This window comes from Diceros bicornis, chromosome 16 (genome assembly GCF_020826845.1).
Source record: "Diceros bicornis minor isolate mBicDic1 chromosome 16, mDicBic1.mat.cur, whole genome shotgun sequence".
In the NCBI taxonomy this organism is placed as follows: Eukaryota; Metazoa; Chordata; class Mammalia; order Perissodactyla; family Rhinocerotidae; genus Diceros; species Diceros bicornis.
The window spans coordinates 67,472,184-67,489,589 of NC_080755.1; the positions used below are offsets into that span (position 1 = coordinate 67,472,184).

Consider the following 17,406-nt stretch of genomic DNA (forward strand, 5'->3'; position numbering starts at 1 on the left):
CCCAAAAGATGAAAGTTTTTTTTTAAACATGGAAAGCTGAGAATATTTCCATTAGGTTATTCACCTCCCCTTAAACTCAGCATGTGGAAGGTTAGCTTTTTGTCTTCTCCACACACCTGCTGCCCTTCCTCTTCTCCATGTCGTCGTCAACACCACCATGATCTCAGTGTCACATGTCCTTTCTCCATGATCCCCTTTCACCAGGTAGCCCAGTAGACACCAAACTATGGTGACTCTTTGTTGAGGCCTCTCCGAGTGCGCCCTGGTGGCATCATATAGCTAAGCCAGCCCTGCACCTCCCCCGTCCCTCTCCAGGTGCGCACGGCTGCTCAGCTTTCCCGGAACTCTGCGCATGGCAGCCATCTGCTCCTGAGCCCACAGTGCCTCCACGTCCCTAACACCTTCCTGCTCAGTGCCTAACCGCGTGCCTGCGGGCTCTCTGGGCATTCAGACTGGTCTGCTCCAGCGGGTCCTGTGGATCCTCACCTCTGCCTACCTGCCTTTGTTCAACTGCACCCAACTCGACGTTCTCTTCTTGATGCTTAAGTAACTAAAGCAGGTACATCTGGATTGGGGGTGCTGCCTGTGGATTGGAGAAAAGAACTTTTCCTTTTTTCTAAACACAGTTATATTATTATTTGAAATTGTACAGTAACCTTATTACTTTTATAATTAGAGGTTTTTTTACTCAACCAAAAAGAATGAAAAAAGCCAAAGAAAAAGAAGCATCTCAAAACCTGCTTGACCTTAAAGTACTGTCATCTTCAGCAGTCGTTCCCTTCTCGGAGCTCCTCTTGTATGTTTCGCCAGCACCGTGCGGCACATCCTCAGATCACGCTTACAGCTTCACAGTCAAGGGATGCTCCAAGGTCTTTGAGGAACTTCATGATTTTATTCTGTCTTATATGACACTCGTCTTCTTTCACAGGGCTTTATGTAGCTTAGCTGGCTGACTGGATCTCAGATTGTATGGGAAAGTGGAGAAAAAGTGCTGCCAATCAGGTTGGAAGGGAACTGAAAGTGTGGTACTTACACAAAAATAAATCTCACGGGAATATCGGGCCCTGATGCCACATCACTGGAAGTTCAGCAGGAGCTGGATTCCTAGTGTGTAGCCAGGCTGCGTCTCAATGTTTGAAAGGTATTTCCTTTTTGGTACATAATGAGATTGTGATGAAGAGCTTTTTGTGGATCACAGTGCCCTTCCACTCTTTCCAGGAGTTGTTGGCAAAGCCTGTGACATTGGGATTAGCTGCAGTGTTATGAATTGTTGGGAAGCTCTAGAATATAACTTAATCATCTCAGAGAGGAAACACCTGAAGAAATGTGGAAACCCAAGCTCTGTTATTTTCTCAAGTGCTCGAATGGTGTTCTACATCGTAAACCATGCGGTCAGCGGGCAAGATTACCACTGCTACGGTTTATAGGTGACATTGACCAGTAAATGTGTAAAAGTCTCTTGTAGCCAAACTCAGTATGACTTTTGGAATCGTGTATGTGTGTGTGTCAAATTTTCTTATTTGGTAATAGGAAACGTAGGAGAAAATTCATAGTTCAACAATCAAATTTGGGGATCTAAAACTGATAAGATGAATAGTTAAGATTTATAAGATTTATAAATTGCCATCTTAGCATTCTTCTATAGGCTTTGGGACAAAGCGGTGATGTCGCTGGTGATGGCTCTTTGAAAGGAAATGGACCACATTGTTTTCCTTATAAAGAAAGGGTTGAACACCTTTTTTTTTTACTATTATAGCATTCTAGAAATTCTAAAAAATTCCATATACTTCTATATTGATGAAGAATTATTTCCCAGTCCTAAGCATGGCTTAGACCACAGATGTTTCCCAAGGAAAACTTTATTGGAAGTTTTAAGAATACCATATTACTTACTTACCTTATACCCTGCCAAAAAATAAATACAAGTTTTATTGAAAATACATGGGATTTTTCATCTTTAGGTTTTTATATAAGTCATAACACTTGTTAAGTCTTAATATAAGAATTCACAATAGAGAGGGATTTCGCTAATTCAAAGATTACTGGAGCTAAATAGAAACTGCTAGTCTTATATTTAAATTTTTTACTTGTTTAAAATTTCTTCCTACTTTGGAAATTGGACAGTGATTAAAAGTGGCAGAACATTAAATAACCTTTAAAAAACCCCTAACACATATTTTAAATCTGAAAATGAAAAGAGTGGACTTCGTCATAATTTTTAAAGAGCTCTATTGATGCAATGTTTGCAAATCCCTGAAGCCCAAGGAAAATCATGTAAATGGCTCATTCTGTAGCTTATTGAACATGCCTGCAGTTAGGTTGACGGATGATGGCAATGTTTCCCAATCATGAAAGTACCGTTTTAAAAGCATTTTTTATTGAATAAAGTGCTTAGAATATTGCACCCTGGAGCTCTATTGAGGGAAATGGCTCCATTGACGTTTTCTGTTTGACCTCAGCTTTGACCTGTCACAACATAGATGGTTAATAAGCAACAGGATCACTTAGGAGACTCCACTGGTTTTATACATTCTGCATCAACACTATACTCTGGTAACCCCTGTTGTTTATGGCTCTCATGTCATCTTAGTCTTTAGAAGAATGTAATCGATTAAGTAGAACGTTCTGGGTTTTGAGGCTCTGATATTGCAGTTGCGAGTCTTTGCAGTATAAGCCATCTTCATTTTCATTTACTTTTCCTACGCATGTGGACAAATGGATTTTTATTATACGAAGAGTGGAATTCTGGGACAATTCATTTTAAATCCTTCAAGGTTCTGTAAGGTGTTGTTAAATACTTGCAGTGGTGTGTCGTCGAGGGGTGTTTGGTGACACTTTAAGGTGTAGCAAGTGGTGGTGATGTCAAAGTGTAAATAACTGGTCTCATATTCATAATGTGGAGCCTGCTTATGCCCCGGCAGCTGTTTCTTATGATAATTGATCAATATTTCATTTTCTCCAAGAGAGTAGAAAGTTTCGCTTGCCTTCACTTTGTCTCTACAGCCTCAGCATAGCAAACTCCAGCTCAGCAAACATGAAGTGTTCCCTGGAAATTCTCAACAGAATTAGACTCCAGCCCCTGTAGCTGTCATGAGTCCAGTGCAGCTGCAAATAGCTGAGACTGAGCTCATGTCTGGACAGTAACGAGCAGATGCAAACTCAGGAGGCAGAGCCCTGAGTGCAAAGGTCGTCAACTCAAGTGATAAAGGCCCAGGATGACACAAACCTGGAAGACCTCTGGCCTCTTTAGGTCCCAGAAGATTGGCCATGATTTTTAATGACTGCTTACTCCTGTAAACTAGCTATTTATTAGTAACATTCTTTTCCCCTCTGTGACCACATCCTCTCACATAGGGAATTCTATATTTAAATATCATTTCAGGGTTTAGATATTGTCTCTCTGCTCGGACGTTTATGTGCAAGAATCAGCTAAAATTTATGACAAACCACAAGTGGATTATTTTAAAGTAGAAGAATGTTACATCCTTAATAGCACTGCTTTTGGGTTTACTGAAGTAGGCTCTAATGTATTCGGTGTGCTGTAGTTTTAAATTGATTTTATTGTGTGTGCCTGTTGAAGCAGGACTAATTGTGGTGTTGCGTCAGTATGTTTGTGGGGAGCAGGTCTTTGTCAGTGACGTAAGCCCTCCTCTGGGACCTCAGGAGCAGGAGAGAATGCGTACTGCACAGCCTGCCAGGAGTATTGATTGGCAGTTTTTATAGGCGATCAGATTGCATTTTCTGTTTATAATTCTATTAAATTATAGCAATGATGTTAATACTACAATCGAAAATGAAGACATGTCAATGATCAAATTATGATTTATAAAGTGCATGGTAAAAAATGTACCCCTGGAGTATAGTTGGCAGCTATGTGTATGCAATTGCTAATATGATAAAGGAAATTTCTTCTAAGCTTTTCAAGAATAATAACACAGAAATTTCTGAATGATGGAATTGTAGAGGAAAATTAATAATAACATCTTGCCCCATATTATATTTCCTCTCATATGATAGGACTCTTGGAAATAGTTTCCGGTACTCATTACTCAGCATGGAGAACGGTGAACACGTAAATAGATTGCCAGTGACAGAGGTTCCTTATGTGTGTTACCAAGTGGCCTGTGAATGAGATTTAGCTCAGGCTCCCACTTAAATGTATCTTTTACTATCACATTTTCATTATTTTTACCTTTGTATTGTTGTCAATAATCACATTATTAGAAATTTCTAAAAGCTTAGTAATCAAAGAAATAGTCGTTTGAAATGTATTAAGCCTTTAAGTTGTGGGTTGTCTTTACATCTCAGAGAGAAATCTCAGCATCAGGTCTTGTTATAACGTCAGGCAGCAGTTTCCACGTGAACATGGCAGCACACAGGAGTGTTTGATCAACCACCCTCCCCGTGTTTTATCCAAATACTGACAAAATTGCCTAACCACGTAACGTCGAGCAGTAGCACTGGAAACTCTCACTAAAGAGCCGGGAAGATTTCTCCAGCTCTAGGCTCAGTGATGGGAGGAGGAGCGCATTCTCAGGGGGCCCGCCCCACTACCCACAGCATGGAAGGGGGCAGGAAAAGACGTGCACCCCCTCTTCCCCTCCTCTGGGCTGAGGGCCACACCGAGGAGGAGCACAAGCAGCAGGTCTTAACTGCTCCTGAGATAAATTCTGAGGCGAAGACCTAACAGTTTCCACCCACCCCTCAGCAGCTTTCCTTCTATGCATGTCCTAGTAGAAGCCACCACACAGTGTGCTGTCTGACCCAATACAGAGAATAATGACCTCAGAGAAGCTGTGGTCTGGAGAGGCTAGAGATCAGAAGCATCTCCACACAAACACTGAACAGCGATGTGCAGGCAGCACCTCCCAGAGGCGGTCAGCAGCTCAGTGGTGGCAGCAGACAGAAATTCCACCGAAATCAGCTGACGTGTTAGGGAAGGCCTTGCAAACCAACACAAAGGCTGTGCACATCAGGAAGAAGAAAAGAAAGAAATGAACTTGGCATCCAACTAAAAAGTTTAGAAGAATAAAACAAAACCAAAGGAAAATAGGAGAAAGAAAAGATAAAGGAAAACAAAGTAGTGATTGAGAGAGTAATAAATTCAAAAGCCAGTCTTTTGAAAGGTAAATAAAATAGAAAAACTATTGGCAAAAATAGTAAATAACACAAAACAGTGAATGCAAACTGAGTATACACATATAAAATTATGCATATGAAGTGTATAATAGACAAATAGGCTTAAAATTTTATAAGAGAATATTAAACACAGTCTAAATGCTAATATTTCTGAAAACCTCAGTAACCATATTCAGAAAAAATATAAATTAGCAAAGTGGAATCTAAAGAAACACATAAAACCTGAGTAAACCAGAAAAGAAATTCAAAAAGTTATCAAAACAGCTTTGGACCAGACGGTTTTATAGGTCAGTTCTTTTGAGTTAAAAACAAATTCCACACTGTAAAAACTTCTCTGGAGCAAGGAAAAAATTCCAAAGCCTTCTAAATCATTTTATGAAGCCAACTTAATCCTAAATTCTAAAATCTGGCCAAGATAACACAAATATACACACAATCAAAAAGAAATTTACAGATGAATCGTATGAACAGGAATACAGAAATCCTAAAACATAATGCCAACAAATCAAACTTACAGTATATTGAAAGACCACGACTAAGTAGCGTTTATCCTAGGAATACAAGAATGATTCAATACTAGAAAATATAGTAATATGGCTTTATAAGCTGAAAGTCACATGATAATCTCATTTCCATCAGAGACTTTTAAAAAGGCATTTAAGTTAAAATTCAGTACCCATTCCTGACCAAAACAAACTACCCCCCAAAATCCAATGATAGTAAATTTGAGATAGAATGCCAGTCGTAAATAAATACTCAACGTCATACCAAGTCAACTTTGTAGTTGTTCCCAAGTGAAGAATAAAGCAAGGATGTCTCCTAGCACCATGGCCATTTCATGTTGTCCTAGAAGTTCTGTCCAGGACAGTACATCAGAAAAAATCAAAAGGAAATAAAATTAACACTCACATGTGATGTGACTGTATGTCTAGAAAACCAAAAGAATCATCTGCAGAACCATTAGAATTCCTGAGACCTCAATAAGTTGTCCTAATAAAAATACGTGAGTCAGTAACTTCCTTATATGTCAACAACAACCTGTCATGTTGAAAACTATATTCCATCCAAGAGGAAGGAAAGTTGTTCTGTTTTGTTTTTAATGCCAGAATGATTGTTCAAGTAATTGTCTTCCCTGGCTACCCTTCAGAAACATCCAAGGAGTGTTTTGTTTTGTTTTGTTTATTGGTAAGGAAAATTGTCCCTGAGCTAACATCTGTGCCGCTCTCCTTCTGTTTTTGTATGTGGGATGCCGCCAAAGCATGGCTTGATGAGCAGTGTGCAGGTCCGTGCCTGGGATCTGAACTGACAAACCCTGGGCACATGAACTCAACCACTATGTCCCCGGGCCAACCCCTGAGGAGTTTTTAAACTCTCTGATATCTGGATTTCTCCCAAATCTATTGAAGCAGAACCTGCAGAATTAAAAATTCTTTACCAATTCGTTATGTTATTCCTAAATAACTGGTCTGTTTTAAAAACAGTTAATTTGTATTATAGTTTTTCACTAAATGTTTGTATTGAAATATACATTAGTAATTTAAGCAGTAGGTGTACATTTTCACATTAGACTATTTATGAATCTACATTTTACCAGCACAAAAAAACCTCCTGTGAAGAGCACTGAGCCAGGAGTCAGTAGTTTCTAGTTCCAGAAACCACTTAACCACTTTAGGCCTCTGTTTACCCATCAAAGGGGACTGGGGTTATATGTTTATATATGTATCAGTGATTTCAAATCTTCCCCCAGGCCAGCTCTCTAATAATCGCTGAAATATCCCGAAAGTATCTCAGGTCCTATTTCTAGTAAAGAAATTTTATTTAAAAACCTTCCCACAAAAAATCTCCAGACCCAAGTGGCTTTAGTGGTGAACTCTACCAAACATTTAAAAGGATAAAATACCAATTCTATAGAAACTCTTCCGAAAAATAAAAGAGGAAGAAACACTTCTCAGCTCATTTTACAATGCTGGCATTGAACTGATATCAAAATCAGACAAAGATATTACAAGAAAACTACAAACCAGAATCACTTATGAACATAGATGCAAAAATCTGTTATAAAATATAAGCAGATAAAACCCAGCAGTATATGAAAAAAGATAATACATCATGATCAAGTGGGGCTTATCCCAGAAATGCAAGGCTTGTTCAGCAGTTGTAAATCTATCAGTGTAATTTACTTTATCAGCAGACCAAAGGGGAAGATCCATATGATCATTTCAGTAGCTTCAGGGAGAAAAAACACTTAACCAAATCACACTTCCATTCCTGATGAAAACTCAGTGAACTAGGAATAAAAGAGGACTTCTTCAGCTCAATAAGGGGCATTTATGAAAAATCCTACAGTTAACATGATACTTAATAGAGAAAAACTGGATAAGTTCCTTCTAGTATTTGGAACAGGGCAAAGGTGTCCTCTCTCTCCACACCTATTCAGTATTATATCAGAGTTCCTAGCCAGAGCAGAAAGAAAAACAAAAGGCATACAAATGGGAGAGGAAGAAATAAAACTGTCCTTTTTTTAATAGATGATATGATTGTCTCCATAGAAAATCCCAAAGGCTCTACCAAAAAAACTGGTAAGATTTAATAAGTGAATATACCAAGACTGCACATTACGATGTCCATATTCAAAAATTACTTTTATTTTTATATACTAGCAGTGAGCAACTCAAAATTGAAATTTTGGAATATACCATTTATAAAGCACCAAAAAAACATGAAATACTTAAGGACAAATCTAACAAAGTATGTATAGGGTTTGTATGCTAAAAAGTATAAGACAGTGAAGAAAAATCAAAGAGGGTCTGTGTGTGAGAAGTATATTGGGTCATGGATTGGGAGACTTTGTATTACCAAGATGTCGGTTGATGTTTTTATCGAGAGGCCAAAGAAATCCAGTGCGGAAAGGATGATCCTTTCAATAAATGGTGCCCAGAACAACTGGACAGCCGTGTGCAGAAAGAGCCTCAACCAGTATCTCTCACCATATACAAAAACTAACTCAAATTGCTCATAGACCTAAATGAAAAACCTAAAAGTATAAAATTTCTAGAAGAAAACATAGGAGAAAATCTTTGTAGCCTTGAGTTAGGCAACAATTTGTAGACACAAACAGCACAAATTATGAAAGAAAAAAATGGATAAATTGGACATAAGGATAAAAATCATATGTTCTTCAAAAGACATTATTAAGAAAATGAAAACAAGCCACAGATTTGTGGAAAATGTTTGCAAAATACATATCTGAAAAATGGTAACTAAAATATATAAAGAATTCTCAAAACCCAATAATGAGAAAACAACAATTCAATTTAAATGTTGGCAAGAGATTTGAAAACTACATCGCCAAAAAGAGGTATGAATAGTGACTATAATCCCATAAGAATTAACAGGCTGGCATCTTGTATGTAAAGAAATGGTTTAGAGGCTAGCTAGTAAGCTCCGGGGAGAGAGACGGATTTCTTAGACCGCAAGCCCCATTATGCTGGGCTGGCTCTTCCCAGGACCTAGGAGAGTGCCTCGCACAAGTAGGTGCTCAGAAAGTCTCCCATTTATGTCGCACTCATGTCCTAGGTATCCCATTCAATTTCCACTTCTAAGTCACTTTGAACAAGAGATTATTAATTCCTGTTTATTCCGGAGATGTTTTGTTGTGCCGGTTCCTGAGTATACAGCAGTGAGCACAGTAGGGCTCTGAGGTCCTAGAACTGCTGGAGGTGCGATTGGGCAAGGAGACAAATAAACAGACGCCTAGACGTGTGAGTATAAATTGTAATGAGTGCCACAAAGGAAAAGAGTGGGTAGGTTTAAAGGAGAGGGAGACAGGAAGCCAGGACAGGAGCACCTGAATCAGGCGGTCAGCAGAGCCTCTGAGTCGTGGAGGCAGGAAGGACAGTCTGGTGAAGAGGGATGGAGAGAGGGCAGCAGGCGGGACTCCCCGAGAGCCGTAAACACAGACCTGGGCCGGCAGAGGCTCAGGGTGCATCAGGCAGGGTTTTGTTCTAAGTCCATTTGCCCACTCGGCTAACTGTTGTCCATCTCCATGATTGTGTCTCCTGTGGGTGGAAGCTACACCCCAGTCTTCCCAGCACAGTGGGATTCTGAAGTCAGTTATTTGCACTGGATCTGTGTATGCAGGCTTCGTGTGGAACATTTGGCTGGCAGTGCATCAGCTCCAAACTCCCTGCTCTCATCACTGCAAGAATCTTCACGCTTTCTGCTAATGCTGTTTATTCTGCATTAGGAAGGGGCTTACATGCTTTTGAAAAGTATGTATATTTTAATTGCATAAACATCTTTAGGAAGAAAATAGAGTCAAACTGTCAATGCTTTTGAAATTTTGTTTCCTTTAATTTCTACATTTAGTACCACTAGATGTAAATTATTTCTAAGAGCCTTCTAAAAAGAACACCACTAATATATTTCAAATATATAGAGAGAAGTTCCTGAATTCTGCCTGGGTTTCCTTCGCTCCCGCTACAGTCTGAGACAAGGTGGTACTGCTCAAAACCAGGAGACCCTTCTGTTCCGCTCCGTGCATGTAGCCATGTGACCGCCTCAGATGAGAAATACTAGACGCCCTCAGGAAGCCAGCCTTGAGTGGGCTGAAGTGCCGCATGTCTGCGTCTATCCTTGGGGCCTGTTGGTCTATAGGCCTGTTCCAAAAATGTTTAATTTTATGGAAATTCTGCCCAACACCAAGCAACTTAGACTAGAACAGTAATTAAAGCATCTAGCTCTTGAAAATTTTGAATACTCTTTTTCTTCTGGTTGGCATTATATAGAGAGTTAATCCTCAGAATGATTACTGATCAAAAACAGTTGTTTGGAATGCTGGGCTAGCTATAAGTGACTGATTTTTGTTATAAGCTGCTGCCTCGAATGGGTTGTGAAACCAAGCATAAACTAAACAATAAACAGATGTGAGTCACCAAATATAGAATGCCTGACTCCTGACTGTGGTGGGGCACACATGAGATGAGAGGGTGTTTGCAGAAAGATACAATTTACAGGTCAAAATGTAATAGTAACCTTTCACTGTGTGAATTGGAAATTATCATTGGGAGGATTGAATCATTTGCAGCTTATGGAGAAGTTTTATAGGACAAATATGTATAGAGTTTCACTTTCATTTACTTTTGAGGTGCTGTTGCAGAATAGTTAATTCACCCCCCACTGATGGGTTCTCTTTTCTGCTGACGTCCATGTGCCTTTTTTAGTACTGTAATTTAGAGCGTATTGCTGCTGCTCTAAATTATAGTACTGTATTATCTGTAGCATGATTTTAGAATCTTGACGTGCTTCAGTGTCTTAGTAACAACACTGGAGAGCCCAAGAACGCGAGTTCTAATTCAAGCTCCACGGTGACTCACTGTTTAACATTTAACGCACTTATGGAGTCCTAGAGTCGCACGTGTCCTTAGAAAGGTAATCTTGTCTAACCTCTAACCCAGCAGCATAGCTCCAGTAGCAAGAATGTTGACACGGGTTACTATTGCTGCAAACAAACTACCCAGAACTTGGGGTAGAAAAAAGCCATTTTGGTATATACTCCTGGTGTATGGGTCTGGCGGGGTTCACCCAGCCTCCAGAGCTGTCTACACTCACGTGTCTCGTGGAGTCGCTGGCTGTTGCTTGGTAGCTCATTGAGGGGTGGCCGTGTCTAGAGAAGCTTGGAAAAGAGGCATCTGTGGTTGCACTACCTCCAGGCAGTACAGTCGGCCGCAGTGCACATGCCCTCTGCTGGGCAGCCTGCAGAGGGAGTGTCCTTGCTGCAGCCTCTGGCACTGAGTTGTCACGGAGAGAGCTGGCGCGAGCTTTGACTCGTCCCCCTCTCCCCATGGGGTTGTGCAGACAGCACTTACTTCTCTTGGCAATGACACGGGACAAGGTGCGTGCCAGAGCACTGCCAACCCAGGAAGCCCACCCAAGCCTTGGTGTCCAGGGTTTTTATTAGAGTTGTTCACATAGACGTGGTTGACCACTCCCGTGACTGACGGTAGTCTCCAGCCCCCGCAGGGTCAGGCTGACACCGTGAGCCCCAGCGCCCGTATAAAGCACGCTGCTATTGTAGACCGTACGGCATGGCCCATGTCCCCACGGCTCAGAGGTCGCCTCCCAGGAGCAGAACACACAGGCCGGGCCTCTCTTTCTGCACAGTCAGGCAGCTGCCCCAGCAGAGAGGTGTCCTGACCTTTTGTTCCTCCCTGGGCAGAGGGAGGGGTCACAGCACACCGTCCTGGCTCTGTGACTCCACTCGAGGCGTCTTTGGGGGCAACTCCCTCACTATTTTCTAACAGAACATGAAAATCACAAGCAAAGAATTTCTAGCAGCAGTTTCTCACAGTATTTGACAAATATTAAGCATTCGATTTGTTACCAATTGTATAATTTATCTTCTTGGAAGGGAGCACAGAGATCTTACTGACATAGTTAAAATAGGCAGACATAAAAGTCTGCTAGTGTATTTCCCACAAAAGGAGGAGAGGCATCAGTCGCACGTGAGAGTAAAGAGCTGCAGGTGTTTGGAGGTAGGGCCCTCGGTGTCTCCCGGAGTGGCGGGCGGACCTCCAGGTGCCGCACTCGAGACCGCCCGACCAGCCCTCACGTAGACAAAATCCGGGCCTTTGGTTTACTCCTGTCTCATGTTCTGTCTTCTCTCTTTAAATTCCATGTTCCAGCCTGTGGGGCACATTTTCAAATTTGGTCTGTGGTTTCAGATACCGAGCAGGTATTGCCTGTGTTGGCGCGCCTCTTAACCCTGCAGGGATACAGGCAGGGTCAGGGTCAGAACCTTTCCCCGCAGTGCAGCCCTTCCACCAGCGCTGCGGGCCGGGACCAGGCCTCCCCCAGCCTGGACTGTCTGCGCAGCCCCCAGGCCTGCAGGGCGTTTAATGAGAGTGGACGCTGCTCTTCTCCAGTATCAGAGCAGATTTCATGGTGCTGGTCATAGCAAATAATGATAATTCTGTACAGTTAAATCCCACTAGTTGGAATCTAATACGTACGGTTTTGCTGACCTGAATTTGTAAATCAGCTAACTGTATAATTTAAATGAAATTTGTATTTCTAAATGGTAAGTTGGGGCCAAGGAGAAATTTGCCTACTGTGCATAGCGATTCCTACCTCAGAAAGCAGACCCTTGAATGGTGTCCATTGACGGCAGTGGGATTGCAGGAGTGCTGTGGGAGGACACCACCAGGAAGGTGAAGGCGGTGGGATGAGGGGAGACTGGCTGGAGGAGCTGCTCCATCATCCTCTCTGCTGGACATGCCTCCACGAGGCCTCGCCATTTCTGGCAGAGGAACCAGCCGCAGTGCTGGCATGTGATCCTGCTCGTGATGGACCGACCTTGCGCTGTTTATCTGGAACAGGAGCTAGAACAGGCACCTCAATCATCTTGTGCTTCTGTGTTCAGATGAGGAGCCAGGTGGAGAAAGGTGGTTGGTTCCCCCATCCTTAGGCCTTCTTCATAGGAGGGCACTTCTGACTTGTGACTAAGGTAACCGAAAATACAGGATCATTACTCTAATTTCACTCTCAATCCTGCTTTTCTGAAATTATTCCATTCCATTTATCATAGGCTAACTCTACTATGTAAACTTTTAAAATGTCAGAAATTTATAAAAGTTGTTCTGATGCATTGACTGCATACAGAATAAAATGAAATCGTGATTTAAAACTGTGTGAATAAGTATGTGTCTTTACTATCCTAAAACAATAGTCCTGCTTGTCTATTTAGCTCCTTTATGAGATCTTTAAAAATGTCTCGGAAGTAGTCACCCCGTCTGGAGGAGACTGAGTGGTCCCCACGGTGGAGTTCTTAGGACAAACCCTGCAGGTGTGTTGGCTTTGGTGGTGCAGTGACTGGCCATCAGGAGAGCAGGTTCTTACAGCCGGGCACAGGTGAATTTCAGTAAACCCCCCACTGTGTTCCAGAACATCCCCACGCCACAGAACACCTCTGCAGTCCTAGCAGATGTTGCACTTTAATTCTTTCTACCTTGTTATCCTTAGACAGTCTCGTCCCACCCAACCACGCCAATGGGTAGAGTTCAAAGCATTAAAAACAGTGCGAACAGCTCCAAAACCTCAGACATTTGAAAATCTTACTGGAATTTTTCTGTAGTTGGATTTGTGGGAAATCACTTAGAAAACCTCATTTTAAAAGCGATTCCTGGTCTGCCTCAGGGAGCATATTAAATGGCTTCTGTGAGAAAGGGTGAAGGATAAAATCCTAACATTGACTCGACAGTTAAATGTGCTGAGCATTCCGCTGAGTGCTTTCTACCCCCTGTAACCCTTTGAGGCGGCCTCGGTCATCGCCATTCTGTAGATGAGGAAGCTGGGGCCCGGGGGTGCCGCCTTCGCCCAGTGTGTGTGGCTCGCATGTGGCAGCGCCAGGGTTCCAACCCGAGCGGTCTAACCTCAGAACCAGGGCTGTGAGAACTTTATTGCAGTCTCTCCTCACGCAAGTTTCAGAAGACACTTAAGATTGAACGGTAACTTCTTGCACACCAGGCAGAGTTTAAAATGGTCTTGAATGACTTGATTTCTGAAAAGCCTGGGTGAAATGCTGAAAGTGTAGCAGGTGAGTGAAGTTGAAGGCAAGGCGTCTACAGAGGCGTGGAAGGAGCCGGTGGAGAGCGCTGTTGTGTCGCCAGCGGTCGTGGGATGGACTCTCCTGCCTTCTGTAGCAGCGCGTGTCACAGACAGTGCGTCCCCGCTGTGTGATGCTCCTTAACTGCACAGTGGGGTCGGTACCTCACGTTGCAACTAGTGAATTTCTTGTCAGGAGGTCACTTTTAAAGACAAACTGAACTTTTTTCCGGAAAAGACTTACCATAAAAAAATACTATTCATAAATTAATAACTTTAAAAATTATTCTTCCACTTATGCTTTTCACATTTTAATAACAAATAATCATAACTGAGAATAGCTTCTATTTTTGAGTGCCTGCCATATGTCAGGGAATTTACTCTGATCATTTCAGCTCGAGAACAATTGGCAGAAGAGACAGGTGAGCCGCAGTGAAATGAAGGACCTGGTCACAGAGCGTTGACTGTCGGGGTTGGGCTTAGAACCGAGGCCTGCCTTTGTCTTTGCTGTTTTGTCTCCTTTAAGTTTTCAAAGATTGCTTGTAGACGTTAACTGTAGAGTTAATCAGTCAGGAATTTATCTCTGATTTTAGAAAAACATCAGATAAACATGAGGGATTCAGATTGCTTGCTCCTGCATGGTGTTCCTAGAATCAGGTGCAAGGAACCTGGAAGGTGGTGTAGCTCAGTGCCTGCCCCAGCCCTGAGCCCTCCAGCACTGGCAGTGTGGGCTCTGTCCAGATTTTAAAACCCTGGCTAGTAAACAAATCGCAACAAAAGTATGATCAGGAACGGTCTTTGTCTCAGAAAGTACGGCCAGGGGACTCCGTCACACTGCTTATCATTTGCCTGCAAAGACGTTATGCAAAAGTGTGTACTTGACATGGCCCCAAAAGCAAAGAAGTGCTCGACGCTGTAGGTTTTGTGAATTGACCGAGTCCCGGCGAGATTTCTGACCGCCGGCCTGTTGCTGGTCTCCCCCAGGTGGCCCTGGTGCAGTGGACGGAGAGCGTCGGCCTCACTCTCGTCAGCAGAGACCTCACCTCCATGCAGCTGAGGACGCCCGGTGGCCAGATCCTGACCTACTGCATCTTGCAGATGTTCCCCTTCACCTCGGAGAGCAAGCGCATGGGGGTCATCGTCAGGGTACGTGTCCAGCTGCTGTCCCCACGAGCTCGGTGCTTTCCCCCAGGGCTGCTGCGAGTATGCCTCACTGGTTCCTGAAGACGTTTCCTTTTCAATATGCATTCAAATGCTTCATGCTTGTTATAGTTTTTTTAAAAAAAAAATCTGAACTAATCATTTACCTGAGAAGCTAGTGTGGCTCACGCTCCTACAATGACTAAGGTGGGATAAGTAAAAGGTGTTGTTTACTAATTAATTCTTGAAGTTAGCTAAAGCTGTTTTGCTTTGTTTTGTTTTCAACACCAGTAGCATGCCGGAGAGTTTGCTTAATGATTTGTGACCATAAAGTTGCTGAAATATACTCCTATTAAATATTTTTAGCAAATACCAAAAATAGATCTTGGAGGTTGGCTAAACAAGGAAGCTTATTCAATCAAACTATGAAAATTGGAGAGAGTTAGTGTTTACCTTCAGTGCAAGGCACGTATCCATTAACAAACGTTATTTCAAGACCCTCAGCACAGCTTCTGGAGATCTACAGTTATGTCCTCAATTCTTGATTGCCCCAGCATCTAGGGAGGACGTAGCCGTGCCTAGAAAAATATTTGGGAGCCACCACAAAGGGCTTCTCACATCCACAGAGAGTTGCTTCTTCTGGTGTGTTTCTATTAGAGCAGCCGTTATTCTGAGGAGCAGTGTGGCCTAAACGTATCTTGTTCATTTTCATTCTGTTACAGGACGAGTCCACGGCAGAAATCACGTTCTACATGAAAGGCGCTGACGTGGCCATGTCCACCATCGTCCAGTATAATGACTGGCTGGAGGAGGAGGTAATGAGCTGTCTCACCGTTGTGCAAAATGTCTTCATGAAATGTAGTGATCAGTGATGGAAAGACAGTATCCTCTCCCCAACTCGCAGACACTGGTATCACTGGGATAAATTGAGAAGCAAATTTGAAACCAGACACTGGTAGGTTGCCCAAGATGGTATTGTTTTTCTACCATATTATCTTAAATGATTCTAGTTCTCAGTTTCCTAAAGCAGAAAGGATAGGAGTGTTATTTAATTATAAATAGTTTACTTTCTATGTAAATAACTCCTATGTTGGGGTTTTGTGTGAATGCATGTAGATATAATCAAGTAGGTCCTTATGAGGAATATGTTATTTATATTAGTGAAAAAATAGAAGGCATTACTAATCATTCACTAAAAAATTATGAAATAATACTGTGTATGTGACCAAAGTTGTATGTAATATGATATTTATTTTGTAACCTAAATTATTTGCAAGGAGATTTTAATTAGAATTTTAATCTAATTCTAATTTGTACATAGGATTCATTTTAAAAATAGAAAATAAGGTACAGACATAACCAATCCCATGCTTCATCATATTCTCCCTACACAAACAGGGTTTGTATTTAGCCTCATGAGGAGATATGATTTGTTTACTTGTATGTATTAAAAAGTTGAATTTCAAAGTAAAACCAAACCATTGCAATTATAAACACAACCCCTTTCCCTGTGCGATGTTATTGTTGGTGTTCAGAGCTCTCCTCTGTGCCCCTGGAGATTGTCTGTCCGTGCAGGGACCACACCCCACGTCCACGGCGGTATTGGCAATAGGAATCGATAGCTCCTCAGGCACTTGGATTTAATCAGGGGCATGAATAAATGAAACTCCCTGAAGACAGTAAAATGCCATAAAAATTACTTTTGGTCATAATGATGTACAATTAATTATAAAATACTTGTGTAATTTATTTAGCTTTATGAGGTCAAATCAATAAATGTCTTGCAGCAGACAGAAAATGTCAGATTGTTTTTCACAAAGATAACTTTATTAAAAACCCTTTGTCTGTTTATTTTCTCAACATGGTATTTTCTTCCCATAGATAAATCTTTTGACCTTCCACCTCCATCTTGGTGGTAATACTATCGTAGTCTGAAAGACTTTCACTTTGTTAGAAAACCCAGCAGGTTCTCAGAGCCTGAGTTCACAGTGGGCTGTTCTGTGTCAAGCAAGCTCCCCACATTGGATTCTTGGCTGTAAACTTGTGTTCTCCAAATATTAAAAAAACAACAAAATACACCAACCCTTATTGCTCATCATATAGGGGAAGGGGCCAGTTTTGTAAAGCCTGCAGTGTAAGAATGTCCACTGTGCACAGACTTAACAATAACCAGGTCCTGGGCAGTAGAGCTGTTGAGACAATTGGCCTCTTTCTCTCTAAACACAGACTCACTGTTTGACCCCAGACGTTTAATTATAAACAAAACAAGGAGTTAGAGTTCGGCAAGAGGGAGGGCTTCGAAGGGGCACAGTGATCTTTACCCCACACACCCCGGGAATCCTGGTCCCAGAGCGTGTCTGAGCTGGAGGCACGCGAGCTGAGACTCTCCACCAGCTCTCCCTGCTGTGTCCACAGCCTGCATGTTTAACAGTAAGCATCAGACCTAGTCAACTGGATGGATTACGACAAATTTCAAAAAACCTGAATAGTTTATACTTTGTATTTGCCTGCAGATTTTGTTTGTTT

At 42.0% G+C, this 17,406-nt stretch overlaps 1 protein-coding gene across 9 annotated transcripts in view; it reads left to right on the plus strand.

Annotated features, from left to right (window-relative positions):
* Nucleotides 1–17,406, plus strand: part of ATP9B (ATPase phospholipid transporting 9B (putative)) — a 279,064-nt gene that overhangs the window by 218,266 nt on the left and 43,392 nt on the right. For all 9 annotated transcript variants that reach the window (XM_058557340.1, XM_058557341.1, XM_058557346.1 and 6 more), the window contains 2 exons: nt 14,725–14,886; nt 15,603–15,695. In XM_058557340.1, coding sequence (XP_058413323.1) covers nt 14,725–14,886; nt 15,603–15,695 — 255 coding nt within the window. The remainder of the gene's footprint in view (nt 1–14,724; nt 14,887–15,602; nt 15,696–17,406) is intronic.